Raw genomic sequence first — 21,980 nt, 5'->3', positions numbered from 1 at the left:
AGATTGAAATCGGTGCTAAATCCAGGCTGTGTGGAGGGTGGGGCAGCTGTTCCCACCCCAATTCTTCAATTTTGTGTTGTGTTTGCACTGCTGAGTGGGGGCGAGCGTTATCATCAAGAAGAATGACACCAGCTGACAGGAGACCTGGTCGCTTATGTCGAATTGCGTTTTTCAGTTTATCCAATGTTTGACAATAACGGTCAGCATTAATTGTTCTTCCTCGTTCCCAAAAGTCCTTAAGCAGAACGCCCTTAGCATCCATGCTTCTGAACTCCTTATGACGCGAGCCTGCGTTTTCCAAACAAGCATTTACTTTTCGCCCTTGAGCGCATGCGCCTTCACGTCTGAAACGAATCAATTGTTGTTCCTTGTAGACGAAGGATGGCGCTTGTCAACCATGTGCTTCTTTTTAACTGCATTGCTTTATACAATATTTTATAGCACAGGGAAACTTATATATTGGACGTCCCTAGTAGTTTGTCTTTACGGGATTTCTAATATGTGGAGTTTTTAATTAGGAATGTGTCAGGGAAAGTGTTAAGTGTTTTCAACCCTACAGTCAACCTAATCCTCTTTTTAAAACTTTTTAACGCGGCACTATGTTCAGTGCTTAGAAAAATATTTACAAACCTGATGGAGGGGGCAGTAGGATCCTGAAACATTGTTCCAAAAAAAGCTTCATACTCACTCACGTAAGTACTGCTAAACTTAACATAATACAATTTTTAACTTTATTTCATTTAATAGTGAGTAATACACACCAATCTACAATGATTAAGAAAATTAGTTTCATCAATAATGGCATTATTAAATTTACATGCTTTAAAGAATTATAATTCGAACTTATGACTTTATAAACGATTTGTACATAATGTCCAGGAAGCAAAAAGTATAGCTTGCAACAGAGGTGTTGCATTTCCAAAGGAAGACATGTCAATAGTATCCCCTCCAACCCCATGTACTTATCGCCATTACAAATAGGTAGATAGAAAAAAAGCATGTGCAATTACAACAGGAGAACTCTGTAAAAAATGGACATAAAATATATGAATTTCATATTTTATTGCAAAAAATAAAGTAATACATCAAAAATTTTTGCAACAGTCCTCGACATAGTTTATTCTCATCTAAATTGGATTGAAAAATATGTGGATGGAGCATAACAATAAACAAAGTCTATTGATTTCTGTTGATAGAACTTTTATAAACAAATCCAAAACTACAGCTCAGCACAAAAACTGCTAACAAACATTCTACACAACTCGTAAAAAGTAAATATTGCTATAGGGAAAAATGTACTGCATGGCACAAATTAGAAATTTATATATTTCACAATGAAAATAGTATTATGAACATATTGCATTGGTGCGACAGTAGTAGTCTTTTGTTAAGAGAATATTGCAAATTGTTGGAAGATACACATAGGAATTCAAATTTTCTGAATGTACAACTGACACTTCTCCATTACAGTTATCACAGATTATTGTAGTTGTGCTACTATTGCGTTTCTCTCAACAAATAAGATCTGTTCTATTTTCTTCTTTCGGAATAAATATAACTTGTTAATATTTCAACAGACATTACAAATTTACTCCACTATACTCAATAATATTTCACAAATCTTGTAACAATATGGCAACTTTTTATAATAAATATACAGTTACACAACAATGATAATTTTGGCACTACTGTACTATTTACAAAAAAAAAAGTTCTGAAAATTTTATCAGGTTTTACTGAGTATTATCCACAAACCTTTATTCTCTTATTACTTCTAGATATTTGGAACATATAAAAATATTTTTCAAACAAATTACTGGACTGAGTGTAATTCACATTAAGAGAATTCATTCAATAAATATTCAAAGTAAACAATGTTGGTATATTTCCACACACAATGAGCATTGCTTACGTTGTTATTGCTGAATTGAGGTGTGTGAGCTGAACTTACAGATTACATTATGGCAGTGCAGTCAGCCCACTCACACACTCCAACATGTGAACACCTGAAATTTAACTAGGCTATTCTTAGCTATGAAGTATGAAGTACCTATTGGCTACATTTACTTGGCTGGCTCTTCCTCCCGTGGCTCGTGAGGAGCCGGAAGCTTCTCCCAAGTTGGCTCTACTCCCCAGATTTCTCGAGCGTACTCTGAGATTGTTCTGTCGCTTGAGAACTTACCTGAAGATGCTATGTTGTATATTGCCATTTCGGTCCACTTCGTTTGGTCCTGTTGAGAGACAAAAGTTAAAAAATAAGTATAACTATAAAAGGATAGGGCAGATTAATTGGCACTCTATTGGTTTTGGTCAATACTGATTGATTCAATTGTTGTCTTAAGTGCACTTTATGCACAGATAGGTTAACTGGAACTGGGCCTAAGTTTAAAGTGGGATCTATACCACTGAACACTGTGCCTCCACCAGGTATCAAACCTGGGAGCCCACGTTTACAAGATGATGATGTTACCACTACGCCATCAGGGAGGCATGTTTTGGCCAATATAGGCATATAGCAGTTTATCAGTGAAATTACTAATAATTTCACCTAGCCACTGTATCTATAAATATCCATTTTGTAACAATACAAAACAAATAATTCATATCCCTTAGTTTTAGAGTAAATGTCTAATTGATTGATTGATTGATTGATTTGGTGTTTTAAGTCCACTTTATGCACAGTAAGGATAATCGGGACTGGACCTACAGTTTAAAGTGGGATCCGAACCACTTGTGCCTCCACCAGGTATCGAACCCGGGACACCTTGGTTACAAGGCGACGACGCTACCACTGCACTATCGGGGAGGCCCGGAGTAAATGTCTAAATACACAGTTCTCTTTCAAACCAAAACCCATTCCAAGGGTCTCGTTATGTACATTAATTAAGGAGGTTAATGAACCATTTATGTTCAAGAAAAATTTGCAATTTTATATCGGATCAGTTGAATATTAGTTATTGGTATTGGCAAAATTTTCATAGCACTCCAACCCTAATATAAATTAATGACTGAATGTGATAATGTGGAAAATACAAAACATGTGATCTTTATAATCTGAAGAATAACAACAAAATGTCAGAATTACGCAATTCAAATTTATAAAAATATAAAAATACCAGTAAGTATAGTCGACGTGCTAGCTACGTTAATGACCGGCTGGCTTTGAAGTTGACAGAGAGCACCCACCAGCTCCAACAATGTGACTGAGACTCCACGTGGAGTAGACTAGTACAATGACAGCTGCGCCATTGACTGAAGGTTGAGTGTCATTGGAAGAAAACAACTCGCCCGCTAATTATCCTCACCAACGTTTGTGGCGGTAGTTTCCTTTGTTCTTCGACGTTAACGAGTCAACGCATGGACTATACTAACAAGTTACTGGTTGATTTATCACATTCCAATCATTATTAATATATTACAATAACTTCCCATGATGAAAAGGCAATATTCGAATAATTATATTTTAGACTTCACAGATAACACTAAAATACAGTTAACTTCCCATTCAAAAAACAAAAATTCTCCTATACTCACCAGATATGTTTCGCTGACAGTATCTTGGCATTTTATGTATGCATCATAGTCAGCCAGCAGCAGGAACCTTAAATTAAAAATAAATAAATAATAAACTTTTAAGTAGGTAGCGATATCTTGAATGCATGCAATTTTCGTACACACATCAATTTACCTGGCATTAATATTTAATATGTGTAGACACACATACACAAAATATGTTATCCTTCCAACCAATAATAAATCAAACAAGAATTTACAGAAGCATGGGAGGGGGGAGTAAATTATAAATAACTAGAAGTAGTTCCATTGCTGAATATAACTGGAGTCAAAATAAAATTCCAAATAGTAAACAGATAACAACTCCATGGTTAATACATGTATTTCATTATCAAAAGATGTATAACATTTTGTGAACATGCTTCGGAATTCTGAAATAAGACTTTGTTCAAGAAAATTATTAAAAAAGGGAGTTAAGCCCTTGGATTGGGCTCAGGACGTCAAAGTCAAAAATGCAACTTTACAGCAAACAGTTTTTTTTTTTATGTTTATGCTTTTAATAGCAAACATTACAGACATGATATATGTGTTATATCATTGCTGTTTAGAATCTTTGCATATGAAATTATACTTACGATATTTTCTTTAATTGATTCAGAACTTAAACAAAAGAAACAGAAAATTAGTTTTTGACTTAACAGTTGGGCTGAAAAGTTCGTAGGCTAATATAGTAAAAAATATTTTTTATTCGATTTTATTATTCAATATAGTTGCCTTCGAGGGTGATACAACGATTATAGCGGTCATACAATTTTTCGATGCCATTTTTATAGTACGATTTCTCTTTAGCCTCAAAATAGGCCTCAGTTTCGGCGATTACCTCTTCATCAGTGCTAAATTTATTTCCAGCAAGCATTCTTTTAAGGTCTGCAAACAGGAAAAAGTCACTGGGGGCCAGATCTGGAGAATATGGTGGATGGGGAAGCAATTCGTAGTCTAATTCATATAATTTTGCCATCGTTTTCATTGATTTGTGACACTGTGCATTGTCTTGATGAAACAGCACTTTTTTCTTCTTCAAATGGGGCAGGACTTCATCCTTTAAACGCTCCAACAACGCTATGTAATAATCGCTGTTGATGGTCTGGCCCTTTTTGAGGTAATCGATGAATATAATACCATGCGCATCCCAGAATACTGATGCCATAACCTTGCCAGCCGACTGTTGCGTCTTTCCACGCTTTGGATTCGGTTCATCACGTGCAGTCCACTCTGCTGACTGTCGATTGGACTCTGGAGTGTAGTTATGGAGCCATGTTTCATCCATTGTAATATATCAACGGAAAAATTCGTGTTTATTACGGTTGAATATCGCTAAACATTGCTCCGAATCATCAAAACGTTGTTGCTTTTGATCGATTGTGAGCACGCGCGGCACCCATTTTGCACACAGCTTTTGCATGTTCAAATATTCATGCACAATATGTCCAACACGTTCCTTTGATATTTTTAAAGTCTCAGCTATCTCGATCAACTTCACTTTACGATCATTTAAAATTATTTTGTGGACTTTTTTGATGTTTTCGTCGGTAACAGCCTCTTTGGGGCGTCCACTGCGTGCATCATCTTCGATGCTCATTTCGCCTCGTTTAAATTTAGCAAACCACTTCTCAACGGTTGATTTTCCTGGTGCAGAGTCCGAATAATGTTTATCAAGCCAAGCCTTGGCTTCAACAGCATTTTTTTTCGCCAAAATGCAATGCTTTATTAACACACGAAATTATTTTTTATCCATTTTTTCACAATAACAAAAGCTGCTTCACTCACAATGCTATATCTCACGAACTAATTATCCGGCAGCTGTGAAATTTATACACGTATCTTTTGAAGGTTAGTACTAAGTAAAAATCACATGGATTTAATTTTAGTAACGCCATCTATGAGTCAGCCTACAAACTTTTCAGCCCAACTGTTATGTGCTTTTTCCTGAACACCCTAGAACTAACCGTTCCTCCCTTAAAAAGTAGCTGGACCCTTCCATATCTGGTTTTATCTTTATGATATAAGGTAAAGCAAAGTTTCCCGTGCCATGAAGGCACATTTACGGCCCCACACATTCTCGATCTCTGCTTTTTTGGAGGTGATGCAATCAGCACTATGCTCCTGCCACCTTTACCCCTCAGGGTTGGGCCCAGGTGAGCCCCAGAGTCGCTTTATGTGGGCACAAGGTTAGAAAAATTCTGACCTTAGATAACCCAACAGAGGAATCAAACCCAGATCTCCCACACAGCAGTCAGATGCCCTATCAACTAGCCCACTGTGGCTCTTTGTAATATGCTTGTTGGATTGAATATTGTGCCAATTGAGTGCAGAACATAAGTTATAGAAGGTGATGTCCAAATTGTGGCTCGCCAAGGAGGAAGTGAACCTGACTCTGAAATCATGTGACTGAGTCATCACTGAGCTGCTACGTCAACCACAGAGTTTTAATAACAGACTGTTCTGAACATTTCATTTTATATTCAGAATAAACACCATAGTAAATTGTCTCCAGCCTCTGGGAAATGATCTCTACTCAGAATCTGACACATGCAGCTGCCGTTATCTCAAACCCACCTGTCATGGTAGAGGAGGACATTGGACACATCCTTGAACTCGTCAGGGTTGCCAGGACTGAAAAATCCATTTTGGATCTGATCCACGCACTGCCTCAGTTCAGGGTTCCTGTTGTAGTAATCAAATGCATTGTAGCCTCTCTTCTTCAAGGATTCCACCTCATCCACAGTCATTCCGAAGATGAAGATGTTCTCTCTGCCCATCTCCTCTGCCATTTCGATGTTGGCACCATCAAGTGTTCCAATGGTAAGAGCACCATTCAGCTGCAACAAGGAAACAATATTTTACCTTTATACTCTATGAAGATAAAATTTCCACTCAATTTTTTGTTACAGTGACAATATTGGAAGCAATGGCATGCAATTTTTATTTTCATACGTTGGTTATTTTATGCTGCTTTCTACTTGTTGGGTGAATCATTAGAATGAGGATCAATGATGAACTGATCAAATGGATGATTTGAGAAACACAATGAGACACACAAACCAGGATTCAAACTTGGGACCTCAGGCTTCATACCAAGTTATATTAATCATTCTGTCCTGGAGGTGGCAAACCATTAAACATAAACTGATCACATCTGGGACCAGCATCTGTTAACCTCATATGCTGGCTGATGGCTCTTTAGATGAGCAGCACACGATTCTTTCTTACCATTTCTCTAGGACATTTCATTTGTTCTGTTTTTAAATTTATACACACATTGGAAGTATGGCATACATATTTGAATTTCAATGCAATATGAGTATTGTAAGTTTGTCAAAAGTGGTTTCTTTTTAAACATATCAATTTAAATCTAAAAGCATGGGCTTTTGAATACAAGGATACAAAAAGGATAATAGAATGAGAGCTGTTTGTTACAGAAGGTTATTGTAGGATTTACTCTGATCAGACTTTCATAAGAACTATGATTTTGCTCTCATCACCTTAATACAAATTTAATTGATTTGATTGAGCCATACTGACTCACCAAATGAAGAGTTTAGGATGAAATTACTATTTCTCTTCATCTTGTAACTATGCTCCTTTGGGGGGGGGGGGGAGGCGGAGATAAAAATATTAAATTTTCTACAAGAGCATGGTGTTTCCTTGCAAAAACAAAAACCAACTGCAACTGTCTACAATAAATAGTTTTCTTAAACGATATTCTTTTACATAACAGGATTTGAAAAGAAGGTGCCTGAGAAAATGCCCTTTGAGAAAAAGTTATTAGATCATACATTATAATTTATAAAATACAAATTGTTACAATGTTACTTACAAACATGGTTAAAAAGTGATGCTAAAGAAGCTTTGTCAAAACGGACAATTAAGACTAAATATGTATGAAGATTGGTTGAACTTAGACTTGTCGCATCTATGATATTTTTCTTCAAGAGCGTCATTTTAGATCTGTTTAATACTTCTTCTAGGAGATCTGTGTGTGGACTACATTAATTGTTGTGAAGGTAATGGCAATGAAAACAGGCTTACAATGCTGGAAACTTATTGCAAATATTTGGAGAATAGGAAAAGTAATCCATATAAAGATTCTTCCAAATGCTTCAAGAGGAATTCTAAATACATGTAAGTTTTAAAAATTTAGAATATGAATATGGTCCTTAGAAATTAGATATTTTCAAATAACAATTTCTAAGACAGGGCTAAGATACAGAAAAAACCTTTGAGGTACTGGGGGGGGGGGGGGGAGAGGAGGGATTGTCCCTGCTCATTTCCCTAGATTCATATATACAGATATATACAGTGCGTCCATTTCGATCTTCAGCCGAGAGATCGGGAGAAGCGTGGCGGGCGGCGCTGGCGGACATGCCGACATTTGCGGCCTGTAATGCTCGCTTATTTTTATGGACATATGCAGACATTTATATAAATATTGCAAAACGAGCACTAACCCGTGTTATAATTTATCATCTGTAATTCATCCAAGTTCTGCCCTTATATACACAAAAAATACGCTTTAAAAAACAATGTAAAGAGCCACAGATAATAAAGCATTTTAATCATAGTTTTGACCAGTAACGTCCTTCTTAAGTTTATATCCTTGAAAGAGTTTTGTGTCGATGGGGATCGTTTGGAGGTTTCGAATGTGCAACACTGTATCAAGATTAAGCTGTAGACGAAACCGTTAAAAGTCAATGGTGTTCGTGAGCTTCCTTGCAATCCGAAATCTCCCAGCTCGAGTTTTTTGTTCCTTCGCGACAAGAGCTGTGAATATAGTGGCGAGCAGATGTAAACCAAGAGCGTGTTAATTTCGTACTGTGCGCAAGAGTGTTATTATTGGTTACTTGCCGTTACTTGTTTGTGTTATTGCAGTGTGTATGTGTGTTGTGTCAGTGAGAGGATTGGAATGCCAGCAGCAAGGTTCACGTTACGAGGGGGCTGATAAGTTCTCGGCCCAACCCAGAAGGACTTTAGCTACAGGCACGAAAGTTTCAGGCTATTCAACGTATTCTCCCCGAAAGTCTACACACTTGGCACTTGGTGGATATCAGTTTGAACAACTCTTATAACACAGGTTAGTGCTCGTTTTGCAATATTTATATAAATGTCTGTATATGTCCATAAAAATAAGCGGGCATTACAGGCCGCAAATGTCGGCATCTCCGTCAGCGCCGCCTGCCACGCTTCTCCCGATCTCTCGGCTGAAGATTGAAATGGACGCACGGTAGCTGCGCATAGTATCTATGGTCTTAGAAATGACACTGAATAGTATGTACGAGGTGTGTTAAAAAAAGACTGATTTTTTTTAATAGCATGCCAGCGGTTGCAGATGGTGTGATCAGGCTACTGTGCACAAATAGTGGCATATTTTGGTAAGAGAGTGCCTTTTACTGGGTTCCGATCTATGCGTTAGTTGTCAAGTAGCAGCTGATTGAGTGAGGTCGTGCACAAGCAACTCGAGTTGGAGGAACAATGCGTGTGTGTGAAATTTTTCATAAAACTTGAGAAAACTTTTACGAAAACATTCCAAATGCTGAACCAAGCATACAGGGATGACTGCATGAGCTGAACGCAGTGCTATGATTGGTTTAAGTGCTTTAAGGAGGGCAGGAGTTCGAATGCCGAAGATCCAAGGGCTGGACGACCTTCTACGTCAACAGACGACCAACATGTTGAGATTGTTTGTGCTGTGATTCGTGAAAATCATCGTTTAACTGTCCGTGAGGTTGCTGAAGAAGTTGGCATACGTGTAGGATCCTGCCATAAAATCCTGACTGAAAAACTTGGCATGCATCACGTCAGTGCATATTTGTGCCGCATTTGTTGACAGATGACCAGAAGCAGAATAGAGTTCAAATCTGTCAGGAACTGCTTGCAAATGCAGACAAAAACTTTCTCAAAAAAACATGAAATGAGACATGGGTTTATGAATATGATGTGGAAACGAAGATGCAATCTTCGCAATGGGTGGGTAAAGGGTCTCCTCGACCAAAGCGCGGATGAGTCTGTCAAAAATCAAGGTGATGATGGTTGTGTTTTTTGATTAGAAAGGCGTTGTGCACCATAAATGTGTACCACCTGGTCAGACAGTAAACAAGGAAGTCTGCCAGAGAATTCTAACACAATTGAGCGATGCTGTGTGTAGGAAGAGGCCTGAACTGTGAGGGAATCAGTTGTGGATGTTGCATCATGACAACGCTCCTTGTCACAAGTTAAGGTAAAAAATCGCACTTCTGTTGTGCCCCATGCACCCTATTCTCTGGACGTGGCCCCTGCAGACTTTTTTCTCTTTCCCAAACTTAAAATAAATTTGAAAGGACGGCGTTTCCAGACCATCGAGGAAATTCAGGAAAATGCGACGAGAGTACTGCGTGCCATCGAAGAAAGTGCGTTTCAGCAGGCATTCCAAAATTGGAAGAAACAATTGCAATGGTGTATTAATGCTGGGGGGGGGGGAGTAATTTGAAGGGGATAGTGGTTGAAAGTGTGAATCATGAGCAATAAAGCAAGAACATCAAAAGTTTGGTCTTCTTTTGAACACACCTCATATGGTGTCAGGAACTTTGGTTCTCAAGATATATAAATGGCAATTTTGAGCCAGCAGTGTTGGTAAAAATATACACATCTTAATGTATCTTCACATTAACTCTGAATAATATAATCCAAGTTCTCTGCATATATATTTTCTGTCATAACAGTTATTTTCTACTAATTATTTATTAATAGTAACTTGAACTTGCAAAGAAAGAATTTTGAAAATGTTCTGGAAGTTCTAAAGCTCACCATGAATTTCATGTTCCCAGTCCCAGAGGCCTCCGTGCCAGCTGTCGAGATCTGTTCACTGAGATCAGCTGCCGGGATGATCCTCTCTGCAAGAGTGACTCTGTAGTTCTCCAGGAAGATCACCTTCAGCTTGTCTCCCACAATTGGGTCATTGTTGATGACATTTGCAATGCAGCAGATAAGTTTAATTATCTTCTTGGCCATGTAGTACCCTGGGGCAGCCTGGAATTGAAAGGATATCAAGTAAGCATATGAAAGTATCACCATGGAATGAAGCTAATATGGAGAGAATTTATTAATTTATTCATTAAAGCAAACACACTTCTTATCAAGAACTAAAACACCTGAGATGAAAGCTTGGGCTGTACAAAGGCACTCCACATGTACAAGGACAACACACACAGTCTCTGCAGAACATTATCCTAACATTATCCCCACTCCCAAATCACATCCTGATTTTGTCAGAAGAGTCCCAGTGTTTAACCCAGAAGTTAATTAGGTAATATTTTCTGAGTAAATAATTTTATCATTGTCATCATCTGATAAATATAACAAATCATATGGTCAAACTGGTTTTCTTGTAAGATTAGGAATACTTCCATTGTAGTTAGCATTGTGTAGGAATGCAGCAATGCTTTACATTTTTGAGGCAGCAGATTATATAGCGTCGCATTGGCAAACTATACATTTTAATCTATCTTCACATACGTTTCACTCTCACAACATAAATTAATAAAATGGTTACAACATTTCTAAACTCTGTATTGCTTTATTTGATTTTTTAAATGTAATTCTATTTTAATATTAAAGACTCCAAGCCTACTGATACCTGTGACTTGTCATGTTTCTGCTGTTGCATTGAAAATATTGAATGGTAAGTGCTGAACCAAAGAAAAAACTGAGTGTCCTGATTTTCCCCCTTTACACCTCCAGATTCATCCCTGGAATCTCCCCCACCCCCTTTAGTTCCCACCCTGAATGCACCCAAGTATTAAGCAAGATCTGAGTTTTGTTTTAGCAACTGTGACACAAAAGAAAGAAGATCCACTTACTTTGCCACCAATCATGATCGTGCGAGGAACAAACGGAGCACTTGGATTCTTCTTGATTCGGTTGTACAGAGTGATGATGTGCAGGCAGTTCAACAGCTGCCTCTTGTACTCGTGGATTCTTTTCACCTGTAAGAAGAAGTTGCAACAGTTACATCACTTTACAAATGACCAAAAATTACAAACTAAGTTTCACTTTATGCACATAGTTAAAATTGTGAAATTGAATCTGCATTGTAACATATTTTATTTAATGTGATTTGTTTTAAATGCCTTGTATTATGATTAATTTCACTAATTTGTATATCATATACATACACAAAGGTAATGCATTTATTGGAATGTAAAAAGTAATCCAATGAAACATACAACAAACCCATGAATATCTATCTTGACTGAAGCTCAATCAACTTAACAAATGAACCAAACTGCTCTTGAGTATACATGTTTTTGGAAATCTTAGAATAAAACTGTCCAAAATATAAAAAGGGAAACTAAAGATATCCATTTGGCAGTTACATGGAAATGGATAATTCATTCTAATGATTTCATGTTTCATTTTTTCTTCGCATAGTTTTTATTTGTTAGCGATTTCGTCACCGCAAACGCAAGTGGCAACAAAAGGAACCACACCACCCGAGGCAAGACAGTACCAAGGTGGCTACTCTAAGACTATGATAAAATTCAAGTATAATTCCTGGTTTTCAAGGCGAACTTTCCAAAAATTCAAGGATACAAGTAAGAATTTCTTCTATTTCAATCTTATTTATTACCGTTCTTCACCCCTACACACACACACACAAAATATATTAACAATATGAAGGATCATTGTGATTCCAATGTATCCAGACAAACAATGAACTGATGCTAAATACAGTCAAATTTCTGTCATAAAGGAACTCTTATCTTAAAATATTGGAAAAGGTTGGACTTGGCGCCATCCCATGACTAGCATTTCCTGTCAAAGAGACTTATGCGAGGAACGTTAACAAAGTATACGGACTGAGAGAAATCTGTTTTGTTTTCCACTGCAGCTTTCTTTTACTTCCTCGATAAACTGTGAACAACGAACCCCAGAGCATAGATTCAATGAGATTTGGATTAATAGAAGTTGCAATTTTTCATGTATAGGGAGTAAAATTCCCGCAGAATTCACGGATAATACCCGGAGCCAATAATTCACGCGTAATTCTCAGAATTCAAGGAATTCCCGGTGAGTAGTCACCCTGAGTACACAACTGACGAAGCCACCAGATAGGTGGTGAAATTGATCGTGAATAAAAACTACGCAGAGAAAACAAGAAACTTGAACTCACTAGAATAAATTATTCAACATGCATGCCTTTTGTGGCTTGATACGAAGTCTAATTGCTTTCTGCTAAACGCTACCAGTTTTGTGAAATTATTAACCAACATTGGATAGCATTTGTTTGTGAAACAAACAGCAAAAATAAAAATATCAGAGATTTATATAAAGGTGTAAATGAGTTTAGAAAGGGGGTGGCAACCTAAAGTAAACTTGATAAAAGATAAAGACTGTGATTTTCTAGCTGACCCAAGCGATATTCTAAATAGATGGAAGAACTACTTTAATGACCTTTTAAATGTTCATGTAGGAGATAAATCAGAAGTAAATGAAGTCCACACAGCAGAACCTTTAGTTCCAGAACCTAACTTGACTGAAGTTAAAGATGCTATTAAAAGGCTAAAGAATAACAAAGAACCTGGCATTGATTTAATACCAGCTGAGTCAATTAAATATGGTGGAAATTCATTAATATGTCAAATTCATAAATTAATTTGTTTAATATGGAATAAAGAAGAAATCCCTCAACAGTGGAAAGAATCCATAATTGTTCCTGTGTTTAAAAAAGGTGATAAAATGAACTGCAATAATTACCGTGGAATTTCTCTACTCTCAACAACATATAAAATATTATCTAACATTCTTTTAACAAGACTAACCCCATATGCTAATGAAATTATAGGTGATTATCAATGTGGATTTAAACGCAACAGATCAACTACAGATCAAATTTTTCACATCAGACAGACACTTGAAAAAAAGTGGGAATATAATCAAAATGTCCATCAGCTATTCATTGATTTCAAAAAAAGCATATGATTCGGTCAAAAGAGATAAATTATATAATATATTAGTCGAGTTTGGAATACCTAAGAAGCTTGTTAGTATGATAAAAATATGCACCAGTGAAACAGAAAGTAAAATTCGTGTGGGTATTAATATGTCTGACAAATTTACAATTCATGATGGGTTAAAAGAAGGAGATGCATTATCTCCATTGCTCTTTAATTTTGCCTTAGAATATGCTGTAAGGAAGGTAAAATAAACTAAAGAAGGACTAAAATTAAATGGTGTGACTCAGTTGTTAGCATATGCAGATGATGTAGACTTACTGGGGGATGATGTGAATACAATTAAGAATAATGCTAAAATATTTTTCAAAACTGCTAAAGAGATAGGTTTGGAAGTTAACAAAGAGAAAACTAAATATATGCTTACAGGCCGAAACCAAGTGTTAGGTAATAATCAAAATCTAATTATTGATAACAATTCATTTGAACCAGTTTCCAAATTCAAATACTTAGGAGTAATATTAACAAATGAAAATTATATTAAAGAGGAAATAAAAAGTAGGCTTAATTCAGGAAATGCATGTTACTTCTCTCTTCATAAACTTTTGTCTTCTTGTTTAATATCTAAGAAACTAAAAGTTAAAATATACAAAACAGTAATTTTGCCTGTAGTATTATATGGATGTGAAACTTGGTCCCTTACATTGAAAGAGGAACATAAATTGAGAGTATTTGAAAATAAGATCCTTAGGAAAATCTTTGGACCTAAAAGGGATGAGGAGACAGGTGAGTGGAGAAGGTTACATAATTTAGAACTACATAATTTGTATTCATGTCCAGATATTATTAGAATAATTAAATCAAGAAGACTTAGGTGGGCAGGCCATGTGGCACGAATGGGAGAGGAAAGAGGAGTTTACAGGATTCTTGTTGGGAAACCTGATGGTAAGAGACCTGTAGGAAGGCCAAGACGAAGATGGAGGGACAACGTTGAGATGGACCTAAGGGAAATCGGTAGGGATGGAAAAGAGTATATAGAACTTGCTCAAGATAGGGAAAGATGGAAGGCCTGTGTTGCTGCAGCCATGAACCTTCGGGTTTAGGAAGGCAGGTAGTTAGTTAGTTTTTTGGATAGCATTTTCCATGTTGAATTCTGTAATGAAGGTGCATTGTAATAACAGACATTGCTTTCTCTCGAACAGTCATAATTTTGAATTACATCCATTGATGTAGAAGAGCATTGGAAAATATAACTTTCTGATTTTCGCTTTCACATTCTGTGGGCAATTTTATTGAAGCAGGTGAAGTCAGGGAATTTCCTTGGAAAATATTTGTACTACCATAATTATGTTGTACTATTCATCAATAATATTAACAACATGAAGGTGGACACTGGAGTGTGATGCTGATCACATGATACTATGGCCAAGAGAGTGTGCTGCTTCCAACCTCCATGGATGATTCATGGCAAGGTACTGCACAGAATATTTATTTTACCTTATCTGTTTGCATTTTATGTGTCACCTAAACCCTAACAACAATTTTAAGTTGCCTTGTAAAAGTTGCTGTAAAAATAGTTGCACATTTCTACATTTGGTACTTTCATTTAGAAGAAAACTACTCACTTGGATGTCAAATATAGAAGATGGATTAATCTTGACTCCATACTCCTTCTCCAGAAACTGGATCAACTTCAACTTGTTCTCCTGCTTCACAGTCTGGATGCTCCTCTGGAATCCAGGGTCATCCACAAACTTCTTCAGGTCTCGCAATTGCTCCAAGTGGACAGTCCAACTCTCTCCAATTTTCTGTTGTAAATTATAATAATACCCAATACATTATATTTTCAATCAACACTGAAAACAATAAAATACGTTCCAACTGAACACAATTCATTACAATTGGTTCGAACTGAACACAATTCACTACAATTGGTTCCAACTGAACACAATTCACTATGATTGGTTCCAACTGAACACAATTAATTACGATTGGTTCCAACTGAACACAATTCATTACAATTGGTTTTAATTGAACTTAATTAATTACAAACGGTTCCAACTGAACACAATTCATTACACAGCATAAAATATACTTGAGAACTTACTTCTGCTATGAGATCAGCCAGTGAAGGGTTGCACAGCAGCAGCCATCTTCTGGGAGTGATGCCATTTGTTTTGTTTTGGAACTTCTCAGGGTTCATCTCGTAGAAATCTTTGAATCTGAAAGAGATTGAAATTCAAACGGATTCAATATACATCACTCAATAAATACTAAAATGTCATCATACTGATGAATTTGTGAAATATTAATAATTAAGTATTCTATTGGTATTAGCCAATATTTGTGTCTTGGTAAAACTACTGATAACTTTACAGATCCAGCATATATAAAAATCGCTTGTAATCTAGAGAAAAAATCTACCATTATTGTCATAAATTCTATGAAAAGTGGTGTAAATTAATTTAAACACACAATTCTCTTTTCTATGGCAAAACCCATTACATTAAATAGAGATGTTGATGAACGATCTGTGTTCTTTGAGGAATTTCAGCAATTTTATATCTGATCTATATAATATTCACTATCTGAATTGGTAAATTGGCATTTTATCAGTAATGGTTAAATTTTCATATCTGTCCATCCATATCATAAATTGTCTAAAAAAATTTGAAACCAACAGGTGTTCTCAATGAAACCTTTTTTTAACCTTAAGATTTGGGATGCACAGGTGGTGTATTATGTAAAAATTGATGCAAGAAATGCAGGGTCAGCCAAGACTTGTACCAAGGTCTCTGGCATACAAATTGAGCCACAAAGCAAGTCATTTCGGGTAGTTATCTTTCATTGTTCAGCAACAATGTCACCTTTTCTTCAATTGTTGCAAGATTTGCCCAATTTTTTGCTTCCACTGCTTTACCTGTGTGATACTGCAACAGATCTGCTGCTTCGAAACAGTGATGATGTGAACAGTGCCTAGAACCTCCAGCATGGAGCTGTAACTTATAACCTTTTTCTTTCTGTTTTGCCCACCCTTTCATTTCCTCAGTGAAATTCACCTCCCCCCCCTCATCCAGGCCAGTAACAATTTTATTTCTTAATTATTCTCTTAACACCTTCAAATATGTAACTATCAATTCATGTAATTTAATTTTCCTTCATGAAAGATATTTAATTTCAGAACATTCATCCCCATCTCAATTTTCAGTTACAGAAAATACATTTTTTGTATTTGTGACGGGTGTGACACATCTGAGACTGACTTTGAGACTTTCATCAGTCTTTCAGAAAACTCTGTGAAATATATGGGTTTACTGAAACAATTTTATTTTATTTTCACAAAGCAAACTTTACTTCACATTTAGATGCTTTTAGTTTCTAAAAATATTACACCATACATTTTTATTTAAACATTACTTGCCTGTGATGGGTGTGACACCATGCACATTATATACTTTCTAGGATTATGGAACAATGCAAAGGCTATAAAAATTATCATAAGTATACTCTTCAAATTAAAGTTTGTTTCACAAATAAAATAGGATACTTCCGAACTTAAGATGTAGAAACAATACATGACACAATTAGAATGAAATTAGGATTAATTTAGTTTTGTTATACTAATGAAACTAAATTAAGTGGACACAGCAGACATAAAATCCCACTTCTACTACAAAAAGTAATAGGTTTGAAACAATATGTGATTTAAAAGTCGTTAACCTAATGTTTATAATAATAATTCCAAATTCTGCAGTTTTCCCTTTAATTTTACATATAATAAGTGACACTTTGAACAAAAATAAAATTAACCTTGTTTGCCCACTTTCACACGGAATGGCTCCTAAGGAAGTAAAATTAACACCACGATACACTATTTAAATTTGATATTCGTTGGGTTTTGGGGAGGGGCCTTCATCCCCAAGCCATCCCTCTGGCTACATGCCTACCCGCACCCTCCCAGAAGGAAAAATGTGACCTTTGTATAAAATTACAGCAAGTAATGAAGTAGATGGAGTACGAAGTTTAATTTGTTATATTTTACCCACTATTTAACATCAGGGATACAATTCTTTACTGGCCATGCCTACTATGAAAGAGGTAAATACATAAGAACACATACATGTCGTCCTTGATAATCTCAGAGTGCAGCCGGGCAACACCATTCACAGCATGAGATCCTACGATACATAAGTGAGCCATGTTGACCTTCTTCTCGTCATACTCCTCGATCAGGGACATCCTCCTCATTCTGTCCATGTCCCCTGGGTACTTCTTCTGCACATTCTGTGGAACACCAGTCATTAATTGCAAATTTCTTTAAAGCAAAATTTTAGTAATTTCAGTTCTAGAAAACTTTGTATTTACTACTCTTCAAAAACAAAGTTCTGTATTTCACAACAGGGGAAACCTGTTTATAACAGTCACTCTGTATAGGAGCTGTCAATGTTTGGAAGTAATGCAGTTACAAGTTGCAGTTACTCAAAAAAGTTACCTCTTAAAATGACCAACTTACTTTTTCTGGTAACAATTACTTTTCTGTATGTCTCAAATTGTAATATTCATAGATACATTTGTCGCAAGCAAATATCTTGCATGGTGTAATTTTTTTCAAGTACAAGAATATTTTTTGAAATGTTTTACCTCTGTCTTTTCATATTTAAATATACGAAGCTTTATACTATAATAAAAGTTTGTAATTGGAAAATGAGCTACGAGGTAGTACATAAGTATCTTGAAACTAGTACTCATTTCTTCCATGAAACTGTTTTTATTGGGCCACTGAAATTAACAGAACCACAAATAAAACAGTTTCGTGGAAAAAGTTAATACTATCTTCTCAATATTTATAATAAAAGTTAGTGTACAATTTACAATATAACAAGCAGCAGCAATTACTGGTAAGACTTCTTTTTTAGCAGCACAATGCATACCAACAACAACATAAAAAATTCTGTACTTGTTTCACAATCATGAAGCATAAGAAGATAGCAACAGGTGTTCTTCAATATAAGAGAACATGTTAACGGACAAAGGAGAACATGTTAAGGGACAAAAGGGAACATGTTGCCTGCAGGCACTCAAATATAGTTAAGTAGTTACTTTCAAAGAGAGAAACTGGAACTAACCGACTTTTAGGTAAACAGCACTGTGCCATGAGGACACATTTAGGGGATGTGGGGGTAGGGTACCACATATTCTCGATCAGCCATTTTAGAGGTGATCCCCAGAGCTGCTTTATGTGGGAACAAGGCCCAAAAAATTCCAAACTTAGATCACCCATCTCGGAGAATCAAACCCAGGTCTCCCACGTGGCAGTCAGACACCCTACCGAGGGATCTTAACTGGATGTTTACAATATAACAAACAGTAAACACTGCTAAAAACATATTTTTTGTCAACACCTGTTGCTATCTTCTTCTATACTTCATGATTGTGAAACAAGTAGAACAGTTTTTATATTGTTGTGGGTATGCATTGCATACATTGCATTCCCAGAATGCATTACACTGCTAAAAAGGAAGGGCAAATTTCAACATCTCATCTTGCCTAAAATTTTATCACCTAAGTACATTAACTCAGTTCTAATAAGAAATTGTAAAGTATTCCACTCAAGAAATCACATACTTGCATGTGGAAGAAATTGATGTCATAGATGATCTGCATATGTCGAGGTAATATGCTTTCCAACATGCTGCACGGCCATCTTTCTAAGGCTTCTGGCAACACTGTGTGGTTTGTATATGCACAGGTCCTCTTTGTGATGTCCCAAGCCTACATTACGAAAAAATATTTGACAATTAATTAGCACATGTAACAATGAGTGGCATTAATACTAAGAGTTAAAAAATTTCCACATAACAGTTTGTTACATTTCAACAGATGGGTGAAGGTTATTGTTTGCGTTTTTTGTTGTTTCATTACTAACACGAGCACTACAAATAATGAGACATGTTGAAAAGTTTGCTGTTTTTGCACAAACGTCCAAGCAGCCACACTATCCACGAATTCTCGCCTGACTGGTGCAACGTCTTACTGGCGAAAAAGAAAAATGTTTGTTGGCATTTACAACGAAACTAACACATGATTATCATACAGTTATGATTGCCACCCCTAACAACCAGCAACTTGTGATCTTGTTATCTGCTCTGATGCACAACTGCACAGTGTTGCTAGTCTACGATTTTTCTACCATCTGTCTGCTAGAATTTTTGTGTTTCTGTTATTAACTGTTGCCTTTCTCCCACATTTTGCTAATCACAATAAGGAGGAGTGTCAATGGGATGGAAAACGATCACAAAGAATACTAGTGCCCAGGCTTCGATTTGAATCGAGGAACTTTGGTGCCAAGATCAAAATTCAACCACTTATATCTTGGTTGAACCTTCGGCCAATGCCAGCGAAGTTTCTTCAAAATTTTGTCTCCTTTTAAAGAACAGCTATGATGTTCCCAAATTTTAAAAATTACACAGACTTAGATTTTCTTCTAGAGCATTCACAGGATTCTTTGTATGGTTTGCTTTCATTGTTGTTTAGATATTTGCGTCTGGAAGGGGGGACAAGGGTTGGCCATGGCCCCCCCTGGAAAATTAAAGTCAACCAAAAATTATGTATTTCACACATAAAAATTTAGCCAAAATAATATGTGTTAATTATTGCATGAACACCATAAATTCAAATTTAAGCAATGTCTTTTAGGGAACAACACTCTTTTGGAAGAAATTCTGATTTGTTTGCCCCCCCCCCCCCCTGGAAAATATATACCTTCCTTGTCCCTCCCTGGAAAAAATCCTGCGGACGTCCATGTAACCATGTAGGGTTAGGTGAGGGAACTTCACCTGCATATTATTATTATTATAGTGAAAAAATGGAATGACGGAAAAGTTGTTCGAATTTTAATTTCAAAGTGCTTGATTTCAACATAGAATGCACCGTTGAGGCTGTACAGTGGGATCCATGAGTATTACCATGCAAATTGTCCATCACCATGTTCGTACACTTTATTTGACCCAATAAGAGCTTCAAAAATTAAAAGAAAACTCAAAACAAGCTGTTGATTACTTCTGCATCAGCATACATAAAAATACATTGCTTAAAAACACACAGGATATAAGAGAAAAATTAATGAAAATAGTCATGGACAATTTGCTGAGCAATACTAGTCTATCCCAATGTACACTGGTACAAATCTCAACGAGAACGGAAAATGAATCGCAATACCATACTGTACTAGATAATGTAAGAATTTATTACGATAGAGGCAATTAAAAATATGAATATGTGACACATACATGCTTCCAACAAATTACATGAAAAATGAAACTGTGAGCTTACTGTGTCCCACGGAAGCCCTTCGATATCCACAAGTATTCTCATCAGCTCAGGGATGGCTAACGAGGGGTGAGTATCATTCAGCTGGATCGCCACCTTGTCTGGGAATGCATCAAAATTGGTACGGACTGGATCACGACACCCAAATTTGGAAGCCTTGAATCTGCGAATAATATCCTGAAAGAAAAAGAAAAAAAAATCCTTTAGTTCATATGCCCTTTGTTTCCAACTCTGTGTCAGCTAATTAAACATGCCCAAAAAACCAGTTACAAGAGGTTGATCTCAGACTCTTCCTTCCAACATTTCAGAATTCTCCTTCAAGGATGTCCACGAATTGAACCTCAGAAGATAAGGATCAAATGGCAATAAAATGACAATTCTAAAGCACCCAGACCTTACCACCAAAGGCCTCGAACTTCTGGGTCATCCTGACTTTTACAATTTTTCCAGTGTGACCCTACATTCCCATCCCATCCTTTTTAAAAACCATTTGAAACCTTTTTCTCAGGTTTCAATTCCTGGAGATTCCTGAAGACTGAACCAGAATTTCTGTAACATTGGACACTTGCACATACAATGTTTTTCATGTGATTTTTACATGTTATCTCATTTACAAGTAAATAATATAACAGAATTGTAAAATATGAAACATGATAGAGGCACTTGCATTTATAACAAAGTAATATAAATACAGAGAAACTAGTATTCACTTTTATCCGCGAAGCTGTTTTTTCTTCTTTTTCGATTAATTTCAGTGGCCACTGCCACCATCCTCGTTGGAACTTGCTGTACTGTTGCTTGGTGTGCGTCTTTTGTTCGTAGTTTTCTGGCTGCCGCTAGGTGCTTTGTGCATCTGGGTGTGTCGTCTGCTGTGTCGTCCGCTATTTCCAGGCGATAACTGCTGTAGTAGGGGAATCCAAGTGTGGTGCACTTGCCTGCTATCGATGTTTAGTTCGTGCGGGAGTGCATTATGGCGTGCGTTTCCTTGATTTTGGTGTCTACGAGCGTGTGGGCAGTGTGTTTGACTTTAACTTTTTGAATTTTATGTCTATTGTATTTGATATGTTTAGCAAGACCAGTAGTGGGTTGGGCTTTCTTCCCATCTGCTAGGTGCTGTTGGATTCTTTCATTGACAGATCTGATGGACCTGCC

At 36.5% G+C, this 21,980-nt stretch overlaps 1 protein-coding gene across 1 annotated transcript in view; it reads right to left on the bottom strand.

The window, feature by feature from the left end:
* Nucleotides 1-1,043: 1,043 nt before the first annotated feature.
* The window catches only part of Glyp (glycogen phosphorylase), a 53,316-nt gene continuing 32,379 nt past the window's right edge, over nucleotides 1,044-21,980 (bottom strand). Inside the window, exons 7-16 of the mRNA XM_083124877.1 lie at nucleotides 20,832-21,005; nucleotides 19,125-19,271; nucleotides 17,620-17,783; nucleotides 15,607-15,721; nucleotides 15,125-15,307; nucleotides 11,406-11,531; nucleotides 10,354-10,575; nucleotides 6,130-6,392; nucleotides 3,535-3,601; nucleotides 1,044-2,231 (exon numbers count right to left, since the gene is read on the bottom strand). Coding sequence (XP_082981003.1) covers nucleotides 2,064-2,231; nucleotides 3,535-3,601; nucleotides 6,130-6,392; nucleotides 10,354-10,575; nucleotides 11,406-11,531; nucleotides 15,125-15,307; nucleotides 15,607-15,721; nucleotides 17,620-17,783; nucleotides 19,125-19,271; nucleotides 20,832-21,005 — 1,629 coding nt within the window. The 3' untranslated portion in view covers nucleotides 1,044-2,063. The remainder of the gene's footprint in view (nucleotides 2,232-3,534; nucleotides 3,602-6,129; nucleotides 6,393-10,353; nucleotides 10,576-11,405; nucleotides 11,532-15,124; nucleotides 15,308-15,606; nucleotides 15,722-17,619; nucleotides 17,784-19,124; nucleotides 19,272-20,831; nucleotides 21,006-21,980) is intronic.

The sequence above is a fragment of the Lepisma saccharinum genome, chromosome 7 (genome assembly GCF_977018435.1).
Source record: "Lepisma saccharinum chromosome 7, izLepSacc3.1, whole genome shotgun sequence".
Classification (NCBI taxonomy): domain Eukaryota; kingdom Metazoa; phylum Arthropoda; class Insecta; order Zygentoma; family Lepismatidae; genus Lepisma; species Lepisma saccharinum.
Note: the sequence above shows the minus strand (reverse complement) of the source record. Positions and strands in the feature narration are given on the sequence as shown.